Genomic DNA, 16831 nt, shown 5'->3' on the forward strand with positions numbered 1-16831 from the left:
CGCGCGGCGCGGGGCATCTCCGCGGCGCGGAAGCTCCTCCCGGGAGGTGCGGGGCGCCGGGGCCGGCGGGACTCCTCCCCCGCGCGGTGTGCGCAGCTCGCCGGGAAGGGGCTGGGCCGCCGCGGCTCACCCTGCCGCATCCAGCCCTTTAAACATGGCGCAGGCCGGGGCGGCCGGGCGATGACCGCGGGCGGCCGCGCCGGACATGGCTCAGGCGCCGACCTTCCCCCCTCGCTCCTAGGGAAGAACATGCCCAAGACCAGGGCGGGCGGCGCGGAGAAGGCGAGCCCCGAGAGCGCCGACAGGAAGGGCCCCGGCCGCCCCCGGGCCGGCGGGGTAAGCAGTGCCCGGGCCTGGGCGGGCGGAACGGGGTGGGCCATTCCCGGGGGGCTCCTGCGCTCTCCGCTGCCCCCCGGGGAGTTGGGAATCGGCGGGCGGCTGCCCCAGGGAACCGCGGGGCCCCGGGATTCTGGGTCCCTGCAATCACTGAGAAATCGGTTAACTTTAGGTAGAGTCGGTGTCTTCCCGTGGTTCCCCTGCGAGCAGCCAGGCCCTAGCCCCGGCACTCCCTCCGTGCCATCTCCCCCGTCCTGCAGTTCTGTCATAGGCAGCTGGCTGGAGCTTTGATGGTCGCTTTGCATTTAAGGCCCAATGGAGGTAATTGTGGCTCTTGCATTAAACCCCAGAGCCGCTCAGAGCCCTTCCTGTGCTCTGCTGTGCTGGGAGAATCTCTGCTCTTCAGGGTCTCCAGCCTGGCAGAGACAAAGACGTGGCAGCCGCGTCTCAGAAGCGCCCGGAGCGCAGCGGGCAGGGGGCTGGGAATGAGGGGAGGAAGCTGCGCTGGGAAAATAGTTGTTGGTTTCCTGTGTGTTCAAAGCCTGAAGGCTCAGCTGGCAGGTGGACGCTGCACTTCACTGCTCCGGACTTTCTCCCAGAATGCCCATATTTAAACTCCTCACTAAATCTTGAGAACTTTGCAGCACAGGGTTTATTGCTTGCAGTTGATAAAATGGAGTGGTTTTGCAGTATTTCGTGCTTCAAAGACCCAGTTTTTTAATAAGCAGGTTTTGTCTTTCATAGGCCTTTGAGAAATATGGGGGGTCAGGGTGTGTCCACCTCGCTTGCTTTTTATCACGCTGTTCTCTGTAATCCTAATCTTCAGAATAATTTATTGGTGGACTACGATTTGAGCCTTTAACTGGTCTTATTTTGTGTGTCAATTATGTACACGTGAAGTTTGTTATTCATGATTATGTTAATTATTAAAATTATTCTATGTGTTGTGTGCTCTGTTTACTCTTTCAGTGTTTGTGCGCCCAGGTATACAGAGATGTTTGTTTAGTCTGTTATATTTATTATTTTTAACTAATGGGAACCATTGTTCCTTACTTTCCTAAAAAAATGGAAGCATGTTTTTGTTGTTTTCACTGGCTTGCAATGTCTGAAAATTACTTTTAATTGAGTCAAACTGTAGCCAAGAAAAGCTCATTTTGGCCAAGTTGCATCTGTTTGCCCAGACCCTGAGATTTCAGGGTTGAAATCCGACATACACCACCCAGGCAAAGGGAGCCAGGTGGCAGGAGACTGGAAAAGCAAAGGTGACATGACTCCACTAAACTTTGCTGAATTTGACACTGTTCCCTGGCAGTGTCTTGGAGCCTGAGCCAGGAAACAAACCCCAGGCTCTGGTGTTTGGATGCCAGAGGGCTTTGCCATTTTCCTCACTGGGCTCGCCACTCTTCAGGGTTGTTTTTTTCATTAACAACTTTTACACTTTATTTTGTCACATATAATGGATAAATAAATAGCACTGTTTATCTCCCAGGCTTCCCTGAGAGGTGTCACTCAAGGTAGAGTGTAAAACTGATTCCTGTCTTCTGCGCTGCTCAGTAAAGCACATAGAACTGCAGTAACATTTGACACCTCCTGGGAGTAGCTGGTAGCTCACAGTCTCTGCCTATGAGGGGTCTGTACTGGGCTTGGGCAATTTTTGCTGTGTCTCTGTATTTTATTTGGCTTGCACTCTCTGAGCTGCCTTCCTCCCCAGGAGCTTGGGCTTGGGGTTTTTTTTAGCACCAGAGTTCATGCTGTGAAGCACAGGGCGGAGGCTGGAGTTAGTTCTGACTACCTCATCCTGCCACATTTCATGTGAAAGCTCTCTCAGACTGAGAGTTTGCACCAGTGAAGTTCTCACGGTGCTCACCACTGCTATATTTTTACTTAGAAACAGCAACTGCAGCATTAAAGCAGCATAATTTGCATCAGCACAGTCAGCTGTCAGCCCTGTGGATGCCAAGCTGAATTTCCTGCAATCTCTGTGATGTACTGATTTTTGCGTGGGTCTGTTTTAGGAGAATGTGTTTATTGGTCAATCCAAAATCTACAGCTACCTGAACCCTAACAAAGCTCCTGGTGCTCGCCCCCCGCTTCAAGAGGAAAACTCTGTCATGTATCACGAGGTGAAATGTCAGGGCAAAACACTAAAGGAAACCTACAGGAAAGGAGCTGGTAAGATTGAGTTTTGGATTCTTGTTACATGTGGTCCCCCCCTCCCCAATTTGAAAAATTTTAATACACAGTGAACAAGGCTGGGCAGCTCCCCGGGCCCAGCAGCTTTCCCAGTCCTCCATTGCCAACTCTATTGGCAAACTGGGACTCTACAAAGATGGGTGTGTCCTGATCCTTTTCAAAACTTCAGTCATAGGTTTACCAGGCAATTTTTCCCCTATGTTTTTTGTCTAGCCATGTTTGTTTTGGCTGGATATAAAAAACTAATGCTTGTGTTGTCAATATGCCCCAATTTCCCTGAAATTCTATTACTACTCTGCTTCTTCAGGTCAAGGCTTGGCAGTTTGTCTAATTTTTGGGGTCTGCTTGATTACCTAAAACTGACTTATTCAGTAATTTGACTAATTTATAGAAAGTCATATCAGGTATGAGGTTGAGGTACTTGTAGGAGAAGAAACAACAGTTGTCAAATTTTCAGGAAGAAATAAAAGCAGTGGGAAGGAGGAGCACAGACTGTGAATGCTGAGTGCCAGGTTTCATAGGGGCTTCATTGTAGTAACTGGAAATGGGAATGTTCCATAAGTTTGTGAAGAGGAAATAAAACTCAGCTGGCTTGTGTTTAAAAGTGTATTTTTAATAACCTTGGTAATTTGTCAAAACATTTTGATGCAAATGCTTTTAGCCAGCAAGTATTGTAAGTCCCTCTCAACATGGCAAGTGCCAGGTTTTCTGCAAACTCAGGGCCTTTAGCTCCTGATTTGGCTCCCCAGTTTTGACAAGGAAGTGAAGATGCCTTTGGCTTGTCCCTATGCTGAGGCCTTGCAGCTGTGCTTCACTTCTCCAGTGAGACTGAAACATCTGACTCAGCAGATGGAACTGTTTTACCTGGGCATTGGCTCTCCATGAAAACCTTATTCAGCTTTAAGCCACACTCACCTGCCTCTGCAGCAGCTGTCTGAGCAGGAGGATGTGGTGTCAGGGTAGGAGCAGAACTATAAACCACTGGAATTCACTCAAAGCACTCTGGTATAGCTGGTCCTGAGCTCAGGGCCTTACTTTATTTTCCTGTCAGCAGGAAAAAAGAATGGTGGCAAAATAGTTGAAGGTGCTATGAAAGCAGAAGAGCAGAAGGATAAGGAGAGTGGGTGCAATCCTTCAGTGCCCTCTGATCAAAACCAAGAAACTGCAGAAACCCAGAAGCCCCCCCTACCTGCAGACTGTGCTGAGGAGGCCAATGCAAAGCCAGCTCAGAAAAAGATGGTAAAAGCAAAACGTGGACCAAGGAAAAAGTAAGTGACTTGTGGAATTGTAAAATGAGAGCTCCTTGTTTTCTCAGGAATATTGGACTTTAAAAGCCCCACAAAATTGCATCAAAGTATTGATCTACCTTGCAGAGGTCTTGTTTTTCTTGAAAGCAAGGTCAGGGCATTTTATCACAAGTGAAATATTTGCTGATCACCTGTGGAAAAAAAAATTAATGAGCCATTAATACCTACTTTTCTGTGGACAAATGGGAACATATCTTGTCAGAAACGGAACAGTTGGAGGTTTCCTGGCTGAGCTGATCCTCTTTCTCATGGTATCAGAGTAATGTGACCTAACATTAATGAATTCCTTGCCAAGCAGTTTTCATGACCTAAATTTTCGAGTGCCTTCTAGCAAGGCACACAGGGGGCTCCAGACTTGTGATGTGACCTTCAGTTTATTTCCAGTGGTATCTCATTTTTATTGTTATTAGTACTGGAGCAGTGGAAATAGCATGGGGGAAAATGGGGATGTAGCTTTTGCTTGAAGAATACTGGTAAGAAACACCGATTCATCTTGGTCACCTTTCAACATACCAAGCTGAAAATAAAAATGTCTTGCAAGTACCTCTGTCCTAACTTCACCATTAGTCTGAAAAGTGTGTGTGTTCTCTCTTTCTTATCCCTTAGAACACAAGGAAGGACACCAAACCGAAAAGTGACAGATTATTACCCAGTTAGGAGAAGTTCCAGGAAGAGCAAATCTGAATTGGAGGTAGTGCATCTTGTTTAAATGACATTACTTCTAACATGACTGGTTAGTTGAAGATTTGAGGAAGTGTGTAAATACCTGTAAATGTTTTCCATTCCAAGTACAAATAGTACTGTGCACTGAAAGTACTATTAAGAACATACTTAAAATTTGGAAATGCTGGTCCAGTTCTAGGATAGAATGCAGCTGCTTATGTAGAAATCTGTCTCTCTGCCATTCAGTTTTGCTGGAAATATGGGATAGTCTGGAACAATGAGTGTCACTGGCTAGTAATGCCTTTCAGCTCTAGAACACACTATAAAAGTTGTGGTTTTGTTTGTTCTCATTTCTTCTGCAGACTGAGGAGAGGAGGAAAATAGATGAGCTGATTACAAGTGGGAAAGAAGAAGGAATGAAGGTAACTGCAGTGTCAACCAACAAATGCTCTTAGTCTGTGTACAACCCGTTGCTGTGGGTTTGCAATCTGGCTCTTGGGATAATGGGTTATACTGGTTTTCATCCCACTGGTGTCAAGTGCAGTTATTGAGACCAAGAGCTTATATTTGAGTTGTTCTGATCACCCCTTTTATAATTTAAAGCAGAAATGGCCCCTGGAAGTGCAGAAGAGCTGTAATTCTTGAAAAGCAGCAGCCTGTAGATAAGGGTTGTCACATTTGTGACAGTGATAGGACTTCCTTGGAGTTGTCCAATTTACAGGGGGAGACAGGAATACTGAAGTGTACTGGTGGCTGATAAATGTAATTTTTGTAATCAATCTTATTGTTCCTTTAACTTTCTAACCTGTATATGCTAACGTTCACATGAAATGGAAAAGCTCACTGCCCCAGCTCATAGGGAGTTTAAAAGGAAAAACAGATACAAAGAGAAGAGTTAGGGTTTACTTAAAGTAATTCTTATTTCTCTAACTAGAAGCCTTTGTGTCAAACTACCTGGTAACCTGGATGTATCCCAAACTTGTCCTGTGTTTCTTCCACAATGCCAGGCAGCTTCTACAGTTTTGTCTGCAGTTGACACAAATTCCCTTTGACAGCATTTTGTAATGACAAATCACTCATTTCCTCGTAATCAGCATATTTGCAATCATGTAAATACTTTCTAATTTCCCAGCTGATTTTCTTTTCAACTCTCCAGATTGATTACATCGATGGCAAGGGGAGAGGAGTCATTGCTACTAAACATTTTAATCGAGGAGAGTTTGTGGTGGAGTATCACGGGGATCTCATAGAGATCACTGATGCCAAGAAACGGGAGGCTGTGTATGCTCAGGATCCATCCACGGGCTGCTACATGTACTATTTCCAGTACCTCAGCAAAACCTACTGGTAAGCTCCTCTTCCCTCAAGTGTTGGCTCACAGAGGCTTTGGATGCCGCTAAACCTTTTCTTGTTTTCGTGCAAGTTTTGTGTTTTTAATGAGAACCGTGAATTATGAAATCTTTGGGAGCACTGATCCATGGTCCAAGAGCCCCCTCCAAGTCTGGGCTGGTGGGTGACTCAGAGCAGTTTTCTCTGAAGTGCAGCACAAGCTGTATGGAGAGTTGCATCTGCTTGGATGAGATTTCTAGCCCTGCTTATTCTCTTCTAAAACTAACTCCTTTTTCTGAGTTGCAAGGATTTGGTTTGAAAAGCAGGATGGACAAACTCTCTGGAAGAGAAGCATTTCCTTCAAGTGTCTTTGAGTGGGTGTCCTTGTTTTCCCAGCATCTGACACCCACCCCAGGTTCATGCTTTATGTATTTGCTGTTTCATTTGCCCCAAACTCCAGGTCTCTAAAAGTAACTACTCTGACTACCTTCTTTCCTCCTTGGCTGATCCTACTGGATACTGGAGCGTAGGTCACTTAACCACATGTGTGACCTATTAATTACCTTGAAGTGCCCTATATTCTAAGTGCCTTGATAGCTGCCATAACACTTCTTTGTGCAGTGAGGGGCACTAGAGCTGGAGTATCCAGGTCTCTGGAATTTGGGCATGTAGTATTTAGACATTCTCAGCCTTTTGCTTTTGCTGATTTACTTTTGCTGGTTTTCTCAGTAAATATACTTAGCTTGGACACGGCTTTCTTGAGGGGAGGATATTTAAGGTATCCAGCCTCTCTGGTGGTGTCTTACATCTGGATTCAGCTATTCCTGAAAAGAGGAGCTCAAACAGTCCAGAGTTTTCAGTTTTGTGCTAAATTAAAAATCTCCCAGATGGTTTTAGTTTCCCTGCATTGCCATATTTATTGCTGTCTGTTTAATCGTGGTTGGTCTGTAATGTTCTGTTTCTCCTTCATTTTCCAAGCCCTGTGTGGATTCCCCATTCTTTATCCTGTTTGCACTTGGGTTTTGGTGCACAAAAACTGTTCTTGTTCTTTCAGTGTCGATGCTACAAAGGAAACAAATCGTCTGGGAAGGCTCATTAATCACAGCAAATGTGGCAACTGTCAGACCAAGCTCCATGACATCGATGGTGTTCCTCATCTCATCCTCATTGCTTCCAGGGACATTAAAGCAGGTGAAGAACTCTTGTACGACTATGGAGACAGGAGCAAAGCTTCCATTGAAGCTCATCCATGGCTGAAACACTAATTCATCTTCTTTGTTTTGTTTTTTTTTTTCCTGGACTGAGTGTTCTACAAGGAGTCTGGATTTACTTCTCCTGCCCTCATGTCCCTCAGCTTTCTTAGTGGACTGCTTATGGTCTTCCGAGCTCCCTACAAACTACCTTTTTGCTTTGCAGTATTTAAACACCTATTACAGTTTTCCAGGCAGGCTTCAATAATTGATCTTAGATTGCCAAAACTTTTGTATCATAAAAGGAAACCCTCCCTAAAATCTGAAAGCTTCTGCACAGTGACCAGTGCCACTTGAGCAGTCAAAGACTTGCACAGAAACTTTGTCACTGGGGTTGTGCTTCTGCTTTTGCAAGAAAATCTCACGCTCCACTTTGGGGTGATGAACTCTGCGTTAACTTTGACAGCAGAAGTACTTCTGTACTCTGTTCATGCAGTGGCTTGACTGCCTGTCACACTGCTGTTCCCAGCCCAGTGCTGACAGGCTTCTCTGGCATGGATGCTACTATCATTCTCCAATAATTTGTGGTAGGAATCCAGTTTTTCCAGTGTCGTATAATCTGTTGGCAATGAACTTTAAATGCACTGGCACTGAGGAAAAAAGGATGGTCAGATTGGCTGCTTTCTTTGGAGAAATGACTCCCAGCCAAACAAGGATGGATTTTGATAGTCTGAGTGGATACTGAGTACAAATGTGAAGATAGAACTTCACAGTGAGAATCAATGTTTGACATTACTTATTTTCTAAAATTTAAGAAGGTACCTTTTTATATTGATGGCTGATTGTTGGAGGTGTCTCCCAGAGGATTTTAAAGAAGTAAAAAGCTCTCTCCAAAAATTTTTGTATTACCTTCCTATGCTAATTAGCCACATCAGAAGCTATTTATTTACTGTGAATGCTTGAAGTAGAGCATAGCGGTTCCAAAAATAGGAGTCCTCTTCATGTGCAGCTTCAAAGTGTAACAATGAAGTTCATGCAGTGAAGAAAGTAGATTCCTTATTGCCTGGTCCTGTAGGTCTGTCCAGCATGGTCTGGTCTCACTGTGTTATGTGGGAGTCAAGCGCTTGGCATCTCATGGATGTTTGGAATGTTACTGTTGGAGAACCAAATCTGGGATATAGGCAGGCAATACAATGCAGGTCCTTTATGTTAAAGATGAATTCTTACCAGTTGGAATTTTTGCCAAGGCAGGCTTGGCATGTGTGTAGATGAAAATGGCTGTGAGCCATCAGCCACACTTGCTGCTGGAAGATGTCAGCAAGGAATCTGTGGCTCTGTTAATGTCTTCTATTCCTCATGTCTTGAAGGCTGCTGCTGTTCCAGCTGAATGCCCTCTAGGACAATCTTATGCTTGCCTATGTGATAGGTCAGATAGCAACAACATCCTGGTTGTGTGCTCCAGCAGCAAGAGAGGTGGCTTAGTGATGTATTTTTTAAATTAAAACTTGAAGACAATGTCTCTGTAAAATAAAGAATATATTTATTATTGATGAAGTGGCTGCTATACTACCTGTCTCCATTGCAGTTCATGAGCATTGGAAAGAAAGCTGTGAAAATCATTAGCTATTAAATGCTTGATATTTACTGCTTAACACAAGGCAAACTCGGCAGAGCCAGCCTGGGTATGTTCACGTTTCTGAAGGAGTAACTGGAGACCTGTTACCTTCCATGTACTGAGTTTCAGGTAAGATAAGGTCAACTTAGCTGAGTTGGCACTGATTTTTCTCGGGTCTCAGTAGCAGAGACCTCAGCAGTGTGTACAGTATCCCCTTAAACTAGAGCACTTCCCTTAAGTCAAGATTAGAGTAAAATGATTCTTTTTGTTTTATTTTATTTAAACGTTTACTTGTCCTTTATCAGGTTGAATAGCTTAAAACCTCTGTTCTTCAGCATCACTTCTGTAAACAAAAAAGGGAAAGATCTCCCTGTTTTACATAAAAACAAAGTTGTCTTCTCTGAAAAGGCTTAACTGATAATGGAGTAGCACTGGGTCAGATGGAAATAAAGCTGATGTTGCACTGCATATGTATCCTTGACTTTCCTAGGAACTGAGGTATCAATATATTTCTCACAGAAACTGCCATTTGGATGTTTATCTCTGTCCCTGTTAGGAAGATTTCATCTTCTAATATGGTGTAAAGCACTTCTCGGTGCTTACAAGATGTCCTTGGTTTGGGAGCTAAACTTCCCTTTTTAAAGGAGATTGGAAAATACATTCCTGGATAAACCACAGGAGGATGGAGTTCAGAGCACATCTCTTTTCACCTCAGAGTTGTATCCTGACTGTTGTTAATTCGTGATTATTTATTTATTTATTGATTGATTTTCAAGCACAAAGCCTCTGCTCAGGCAATGCAGTAACTTCCTTCCCTGCTGCCCTGCTTTACAAAATACATCATGAGGGCATGGCTAAAATTGATATTTTGAAGATGGCAAAATGACTTCAGCAGTTCATACCCTGCCTATACCAGCTGGCTGAGGTCAGACCTCTGTGGTGGTGCCTTCTCGTGCACAGTTGCCAAGGAACTCTGAAGGGAGGCTGCAGCTCTGCCTTCTGCTGAGCCACACTCAAACTGCATCCCAGCAGTTGTGTGAAGTGTCCTATATTTCTCATGCTGCCAGTGTGTGAGAGGGAATCAAAAGACTTCAGAGCCTGCTTTCACTTCTGAAGAGAGTAAGATCAGAGTTTGATACCTGTCACTGCTCCTTTTATGTCTATTCAGGCTTTTCTGCTCTGGATATTCTACCTTTCTAAAAGGGGAACCTAACTGGTGTCTTTCAGGCTTCTTTTCCCACTCCTCTGTTTGTCCTATATCCTTCCACTGGTGATAAATCTCATTACTGGGGCCAACACACAGCTTGTGGCAGTTGATGGGAAGAAGAGAGCTTATGCAAAACACAGCTGCCTTCCCCAGGAGCCCTTCAGCTGTCAGAGATGAGGTGTTTGGTGCATCTGTTCCAGTCTGAGCATTTCTGCACCTCAGTCCTTCATGTGGGCAGAGCACGAGGCAGCAGCTTTCCTTCCCTTGCTGTGCTCTTCTCCACTATCATTCATCTCAACCCCAAACAGCCACTTGGGAATGCCATGTATCTCTTAAATATCATCTCCATCTTGCAAAATTACTTGGGCTGAGTGCTTTGATAGCTGGACAGGGTAAATATGTTGTACCGATCATCACAGGCTCCTTTAATAAGAATAAACCCCACCTGTGTATAAAGGTTTATTTTCTACATGTGGGTAATATCTGACAGGAATCTAAGAAATACAAAAAGTGTCTGTTTTAAACAGTTTCTGACAAAGCAGAGTAAAAACTATTCTGAAAGAATATTATACAACACAATTTTGATGAGGTTGCTCGTTCTCTGCAGCAGGAGTGATGCTGCTTCTCCCAGCCCTTGTCTCCTCCCTCATCAGTGCCGTGCTCAGCAGGAGTCCTTAAGGATGCTCATTTTCCATGTTTAAAAGAAAACCTAAAAAAATCAACAACAGAAAGGAAACAATAATGTACAACCGGAAAAGCAGTTGGAAATGCTGTGAGGTGGCTGTGTCAATGTGCTCTGCTATTTTGGGGAACTTTAGGGACACGGCCTGAGCTTGTGAGTACTGTGTACAATGAAAACAAACCTCCAGGGCCAGTGTGTTCCCACAGCAAAGGCCTGAGGTGCTGGCAGGGGAGGCAAATACTGCATTGCTTTGCTCTGAAATACTTGTTTTTCCTAAAAAAAAGTGACTCCCTGCTTGCCTGGGTGGAGGTTGCCTTCCTGTGGAGTGCTTTTTCCACAGGAAAAGATTTCCTTATCAGGTTTTTAACTTTACAGGGGGAGCAAGAGAAAACAATATCCAGCCAACTGGGCTAGAGTTCAGCATCCATCCCTGGAGTTGCTGTGGTTGAGGGTGCTGTGTTCTTCCAAATTCTGCCCAAAAAGCTGCAGACAAACTTACAGCCGTTTGATGATTGTCTTCTCCTCACTGCCCTTGCTGGTGCCAGTGCTGCTGCCACTGCTTTCTTTTTCCAGTTCTTCAGTTTGGTCCTTTCTCTGTGAGATGATCCCACTGGGAAAAGAAAGGGTTTTGTTTATTTTTCATGGGTTTGTGCATAGTGACAGTGTGTACATGTTAAACCCTGTGAGCTGGGACACGGATGAATGGGAGTTCATGGGACAGGGATGGCAGCCCAGCCTCTTCCTTGTAATGAATGGAAAATAATGAATTGTTATCCCTAAGTATTACAATGGGGCTATGCTTTAGTGGGAACACTAAAGTAACAAGCTGACTTCTCCACAGAAGAAAAATGGCAAATCATAATGGGAGCGAAAGGGACGTGGAATTACACATTGGATATGTACAGAGGTCCAAGGATAACAGGATGGTGCAGACACACAAGGTGAATCCCTGCATGAGTGGATCTGGGATACCTTCAGTGCAGCCACCAAGGCTGGGAACACATGGGATATTCCCAGCTCCCCTGCAAGGCAGGTGCCTGTTTGTCTTTCCACCCTACAGAGGAGAGAAGAAAGGCTTTGCCTCAGCTCTCAATTGTGTGATCCTACTTGGCTCTTCCTACACTCCACAGGTTGTAACCTCCTGCTTCAGGCACCGGCTTCAGCTTTACCAAAGGAGTTTTCTCTGCTTGGAACCAGGATGGACTTTCCCAGCCTGCACACTTGGTGTTTCACAGCCTGCCAGTCACTGTCCTGAACTGACCTCATTTGCTGGGAGAGCTGAGTGGATCAAAGCCTGTGCCTGCAGGAGCCAAAGGCTGGGAGCAGCCAAACAACACTTGGCTGGGTTTGGAAACACAAACACGGAGTATCTAGAAACTGGTGTGACATCAGGAATGGGGTAATTCTGAGGCAGATTCTCCTCTTGGAGAAAAAGGACTATGAGCTGTTTGGTGACACTGCAGAGCTGTAATATCTGCATAACTTCTACCTAGAAATCACCATGAAAACTGCAATCCCCAAATAGCATCAGTGAGTGTGAGCCAGTCCTTGGGAGGATATTTGGTACCTTGTGCTAAACTGAGCTTATTTCTAATGTGCATAATAGAGCTTATTTCCAATATACACAAGACATTTTAGATCATATATTTATCCCCTTCCCCTGCACAACTCCTCTTTATGGCTGTACAGTTACAATTAGAATTTTATGTGACTGTTTAAAGGGAAGATGGATTTTGGCTTAAGCTATGGCAGTCTACAAGGAGATAACCTCATAAATTACTTGAACTGAAAAGCAGCCCTGACACACTCAGTGCACAGCACTGTGACTGAAATCACTCAAAACCTGAAAACATTCCCACTGTTAATTTTTAACTTGGCCTGTACTAAGCTGTGTAACAGCTGGGAAATCAAAGCAAGAAGCCATTTCACTGGCTGCACAGCAAAGCATCCAGATGAGCTGGGGAAGTGCTGTCAGGCAGTTTGTAAATTCTTGGATTTAACTTTTAACTTCTTGGCTTAACCTGCCTGTTACAGACAAGACAAAAGGCAGGCTCACTGTATCCAGGAGGCTGTTGCTGAGATACCTCAACTGAAATCTGATTTGCTTATTTTGTGTCTAGATTAAGAAGTAGTTTCTTTCTTCAAACAGTTTATAACCTAATCTGAGGAAGGGCAAGGGTTGAGGAGAGCAGCCTTGGGTGTGAATGAATTTGTAGCACCAAGAGCAAGACCCTTCCTCATCCCATGCTCTGGCTCACACCGGTTCTCCCAGGCTGGTCCCTCTGAGAAAGACCAAACCCTCCTCTCAAAGCACTTGTTCTGCACAGTTCAAGTGCCTTACACAACCCTCTGTTGGCAGTCCTAAACCCCCACAGCTTCTCTTGAATGATGAAATAGCTCAATATTCTGTCCCTAGAGCAGTCCATACCCCCATGGGAGCACGGGACCAGAGATAAGGCAGTGTCCCCACACTGCAGGAGGAAGGAAACTTTGACTCAAGCTGAGCTGGAAACCCCCGTGCTCTTCAGTGTGTGGTGTGGCTTTGGACACAGGGTGTGTGCAACTGCTGTGACTGCACAGATGGATTCCTGTGCACAGGAACCCACTGGATGGGGAGTGGGAGTAACTGTGAGTAGGGGACAACTCTGGGAACAGGCTGAGAACTGTGCAGAGCAAAAGGGAGTTTAGTTTTAAAATTATGTTGCATAGAGACTTCATTGTTCCCCTGTTTTTCTTTGAATGCTTTCAGGAGCACAGGTGTCTCTTACACGCCTGGGCAGTGCCTGGCCCAAGCCTGCCATGCTCTCATCTGAAAAGCTCCCCATACAAGAAGTAATTAATTGTTATTAGTAATTAGTTCTTTGGTGCCTTCATGCTGTACCTCTTATAGCACTGTAGCTCCTCTTGCACCACCAGAAGCTGAGCTTTCAGCTGGTTTCTCTCTTGCAACACATCTCTGAGCTCCTGCAATGTGAACCGTGGCCGGTTGGGATCTGTGAGGTCGATCACCATTTTATCTGGTCCAAGGCTGACCTGGAAAAGAAACAGTGCTGGTCATGATCTTGTAACCTCTCAAAACCATGGAGTAATTTGTAGGACTAGTACAAGTTGATCACAGTCCTGATTTTTTCCCCAAGCAGTTAATTATAGTTCTTCATATTACTTTTGTATTCCCTTGGTGACTGCATTTCCAGGCCCAACTGTGACAGGCTCTGACCACAGCTAAAAGCAACGTCTCTGTCCCAAAGTGTTTGCAATTTAGTTTGCCAAGAAGCTGCTTTTATCAGCTTTTCTGATGGTGGGAGAGGCCAAGCAATCTAACATCACATCTGTGGCAGAGATAGGGGAGAACTGAATTCTCCTTTCCTAATTTAAGACCTTTGTGGTAATGGCTTTTTTTGGTCACAGTTTCTCTTGCACAGAGTAACAAAGCTCCAGCGTTTGCTTGAATGGCAAGTTGTCTCGTGTGGGGCCGGTGCTGTGTGAGAACTGAACGCGGTGGGTTTGTACTCGGTGAACTCTGTGAGCGCCTGAACAACTCTGCTGGCACCGCACGTTGCTGAGATAAAGCAGTGAAACGGGAGCGGGGGATCCACAGCACTGTGACCTGTAACACCCCACGGGAAGAGCTCCAAGGCTTCATGGCCAAAGACGGGAATTGACATTGTGAGACTCGTTCTGCTGCGACAAAAGAGACCACGAGTATCCTCCGGCCCCTCTGGTGTTGCTCGAAGTGGGCTCCACGACCCGCACGCGTCCGGCCCGTGTCCCTGTGCCCCGGCCTGTCCCGCACCCACCTGCGGGGCGCTGCCTGGGGCCGCCGCCGCTCGCAGCTGCTCCAGCTCCCGCCGCAGACTGTCCCGCTCCCGCCGCAGCTGCTCCTCGGCCACGCTGCTCTCGCTCACCAGCGCCTCCAGCATCTCCAGCACCCGCACGATCCTGAACTGCAGCCGCGCGCGGGCGGCGGGGAGCTCGGGCCCGGCGCGGAGCTGCAGCAGGTCCCGGCCCACCACGGCCGAGATGTCGTACACATCGGCGGCCGTCAGCTGGAACGGGCTCTTCTCCAGGGCGCTCTCCGGGCCGCCATCCCCATCCTCCTCCTCCTCCTCGTCGTCCAGCTCCTCCTCCTCCTCCTGCCGGCCCCGCTGCATTCCCGCCGCTCCCTCCCTCCCGCCGGCCCGGGCGGCGCTGGCGCGGGCGGAGCGGCCCCTCCTGCCGCCGGCGGGCCCGTGGCCGCGGCCCGGCCGCGCTTCCCGCCCTGCCCCTTCCCCTGAGGAGGCACCGCCCGCCCGCCGCTGCCGGTAAGGGACGGGGGGCCCTCGGTCAGCCCCGGGAGCCGGCACCGAACCGGTTCCGCAGCGCCCTCCGGGAGCGGGGCTGGGCCGGGGGGACGGGAGGGCTCCGGCCGGGCGGGAGCGGGGAAAGGGGCTGAAATGGAGCCCGGCGGGAGCGGCCGCGGCTGCCCCGGCCCGAAGAACCGGGACAGGAGGGGAGGGGAGAGGCGGCGGCGGGAACGGGTCTGAGGGACCTCCTCGGGCGGGGAACGGGCCGGGCCAGGCCCGCGGGCTTCCTGCGGCCCGGGGACGGCTCCGGCTCCCGGCACGGCCCTGCCCCGGGAGGGGAACTCAGACAACAGCCACGCGGCTGCTTTATTTACGTTTATCTCACTTTGGGGGATTTTTGAATGAAGGCACAGTACATCGGGGCTGGGAGCGCTCCTCGCACAGCCTGTGCCTGCTCCTGTGAGCCTGTGCGACCTGTGTTTCCCCCCGCAGGCCATGGCTGACTGGGCCCCCATAGCGAAGGAGTACGACCCGCTCAAGGCCGGCAGCATCGACGGCACGGATGAGGAGCCCCACGACCGGGCCATCTGGCGGGCGATGCTGGCACGGTACGTGCCCAACAAGGGAGTCACGGGAGACCCTCACCTCACCCTCTTTGTGGCGAGGCTCAACCTTCAGACCACAGAGGAGAAGTTAAAGGAGGTCTTTTCCCGGTATGGAGACATCAGGAAGATCCGTCTGGTTCGGGACCTGGTCACGGGATTCTCCAAGGGTTATGCCTTCATTGAGTACAAGGAGGAGCGCGCAGTCCTGAAGGCCCACAGAGACGCCAACAGGCTGGTCATCGACCAGCACGAGATCTTTGTAGACTTTGAGCTGGAAAGGACTCTCAAAGGATGGATTCCCCGGAGGCTCGGAGGTGGCTTTGGAGGCAAAAAAGAATCCGGGCAGCTGCGGTTTGGAGGACGGGACAGACCTTTCCGAAAGCCCATCAATTTGCCGAACGTGAAAAATGATTTCTATGGAGAAGGATCATCGGAGAAAAGAAACTGGTCTCGTGAGGGAACGAGGGACTGGAGAACGAGGGACCGGGACCAGGAGAGGAGCAGAGACAAGCGCTGGGGAGAAAGGGAGCGGTCGTGGGCTTGGGGTGACAGTGAGAGGGAGAGGGACTCCAGAGAGGAGCGGAGCAGAGGGAGGGACAGGAAGGACAGAGACAGGAAGGACAGGGATAGAGACCGGAGCAGGGAGAGAGAGCCCAAGAAGCAAAGAGATGATGATAAGTACAGATAGGTGACCATGAAACACTCACTTATTGGAAATACAGGAATAGAATAGCAACAAACTAAAGCTTCTGAAAAATGGGCCCCAAAACAGAAGCTGATGGAACGTGACTTCATTTTCTTGAAGATACTGGGACAGGCAGGACTTTTAGTGATGCGGTATCCTTAACTAGTTCTGCCAGGTGAGAGAGAAGCATGTGACCAATCCATTTTGTGTGTCACGGGAGGATGTGACTCCTTTGTACACGAGGAATGTGCACCACAGAGCAGTAAACAGGTCAGAAAATGCCTCATGTTCCTGATGAATCCATGGATGTTCACTGAGGGATGGTGTCATGGGTAAATGTTGCAGCTGCACCCACTCTGTTCTCTCCTCTCTGCCAGTGAAGTCCTGCCTGCACAGGGTTTAAATCCATTCTGGAAAGTGGGTTTGCTGCTGATTTGGGGAAAACAGAGGCCAAGCACCTTTTTCAGAGCCAGGATATGTATGTACAGACACACATCTCCTGTTGGGGAGCTTACAGTGCTTTTTAGAAAGGGCTCTGTCATGTTCTTTGTCATCATAAGCCAGATAGGTAACATATTTTAAACTATATTTTGCAAGGCTTTGAATGGCCCTGTCCTAAACCTTGCTGAGCTTGACACTGTATTTCCATGAAGAGCTGTACACAGACAGATCCACAGGCTGCATCCCCAAGAAGGGATGGTATTAACTTTCCACAGGAAAAAAAAGGACACAACTG

At 47.5% G+C, this 16831-nt stretch overlaps 3 protein-coding genes across 4 annotated transcripts; 2 read left to right on the top strand and 1 right to left on the bottom strand.

The window, feature by feature from the left end:
* The first annotated feature begins 146 nt into the window (after window positions 1-146).
* KMT5A (lysine methyltransferase 5A) lies at window positions 147-12150 on the top strand. Of its 2 annotated transcripts, none has more exons than XM_027689479.1 (7): window positions 147-336; window positions 2352-2508; window positions 3581-3797; window positions 4443-4527; window positions 4862-4921; window positions 5656-5846; window positions 6883-9101. In XM_027689479.1, the coding sequence occupies exons 1-7, from the start codon at window positions 181-183 to the stop codon at window positions 7091-7093; spliced, it is 1077 nt and encodes a 358-aa protein (XP_027545280.1). In that variant the 5' UTR covers window positions 147-180; the 3' UTR covers window positions 7094-9101. The 2 variants fall into 2 exon arrangements, with proteins under 2 accessions (XP_027545280.1, XP_027545281.1); XM_027689480.1 differs by lacking the exon at window positions 6883-9101 and adding an exon at window positions 11653-12150 and having other exon boundaries at window positions 149-336.
* Window positions 10270-14690, bottom strand: RILPL2 (Rab interacting lysosomal protein like 2). Its single transcript, XM_027689482.1, has 4 exons — window positions 14320-14690; window positions 13404-13555; window positions 11022-11132; window positions 10270-10549 (listed from the first exon to the last, which is right to left on the bottom strand). The coding sequence occupies exons 1-4, from the start codon at window positions 14671-14673 to the stop codon at window positions 10525-10527; spliced, it is 642 nt and encodes a 213-aa protein (XP_027545283.1). The 5' UTR covers window positions 14674-14690; the 3' UTR covers window positions 10270-10524.
* SNRNP35 (small nuclear ribonucleoprotein U11/U12 subunit 35) lies at window positions 14691-16820 on the top strand. The gene is made up of 2 exons (XM_027689481.1): window positions 14691-14823; window positions 15298-16820. Exon 2 carries the CDS (start codon window positions 15301-15303, stop codon window positions 16096-16098), a length of 798 nt encoding a protein of 265 aa, XP_027545282.1. The 5' UTR covers window positions 14691-14823; window positions 15298-15300; the 3' UTR covers window positions 16099-16820.
* Window positions 16821-16831: the final 11 nt, after the last annotated feature.

Source organism: Neopelma chrysocephalum, unplaced genomic scaffold (assembly GCF_003984885.1).
Source record: "Neopelma chrysocephalum unplaced genomic scaffold, ASM398488v2 Primary Assembly neopelma1_77, whole genome shotgun sequence".
Classification (NCBI taxonomy): Eukaryota; Metazoa; Chordata; class Aves; order Passeriformes; family Pipridae; genus Neopelma; species Neopelma chrysocephalum.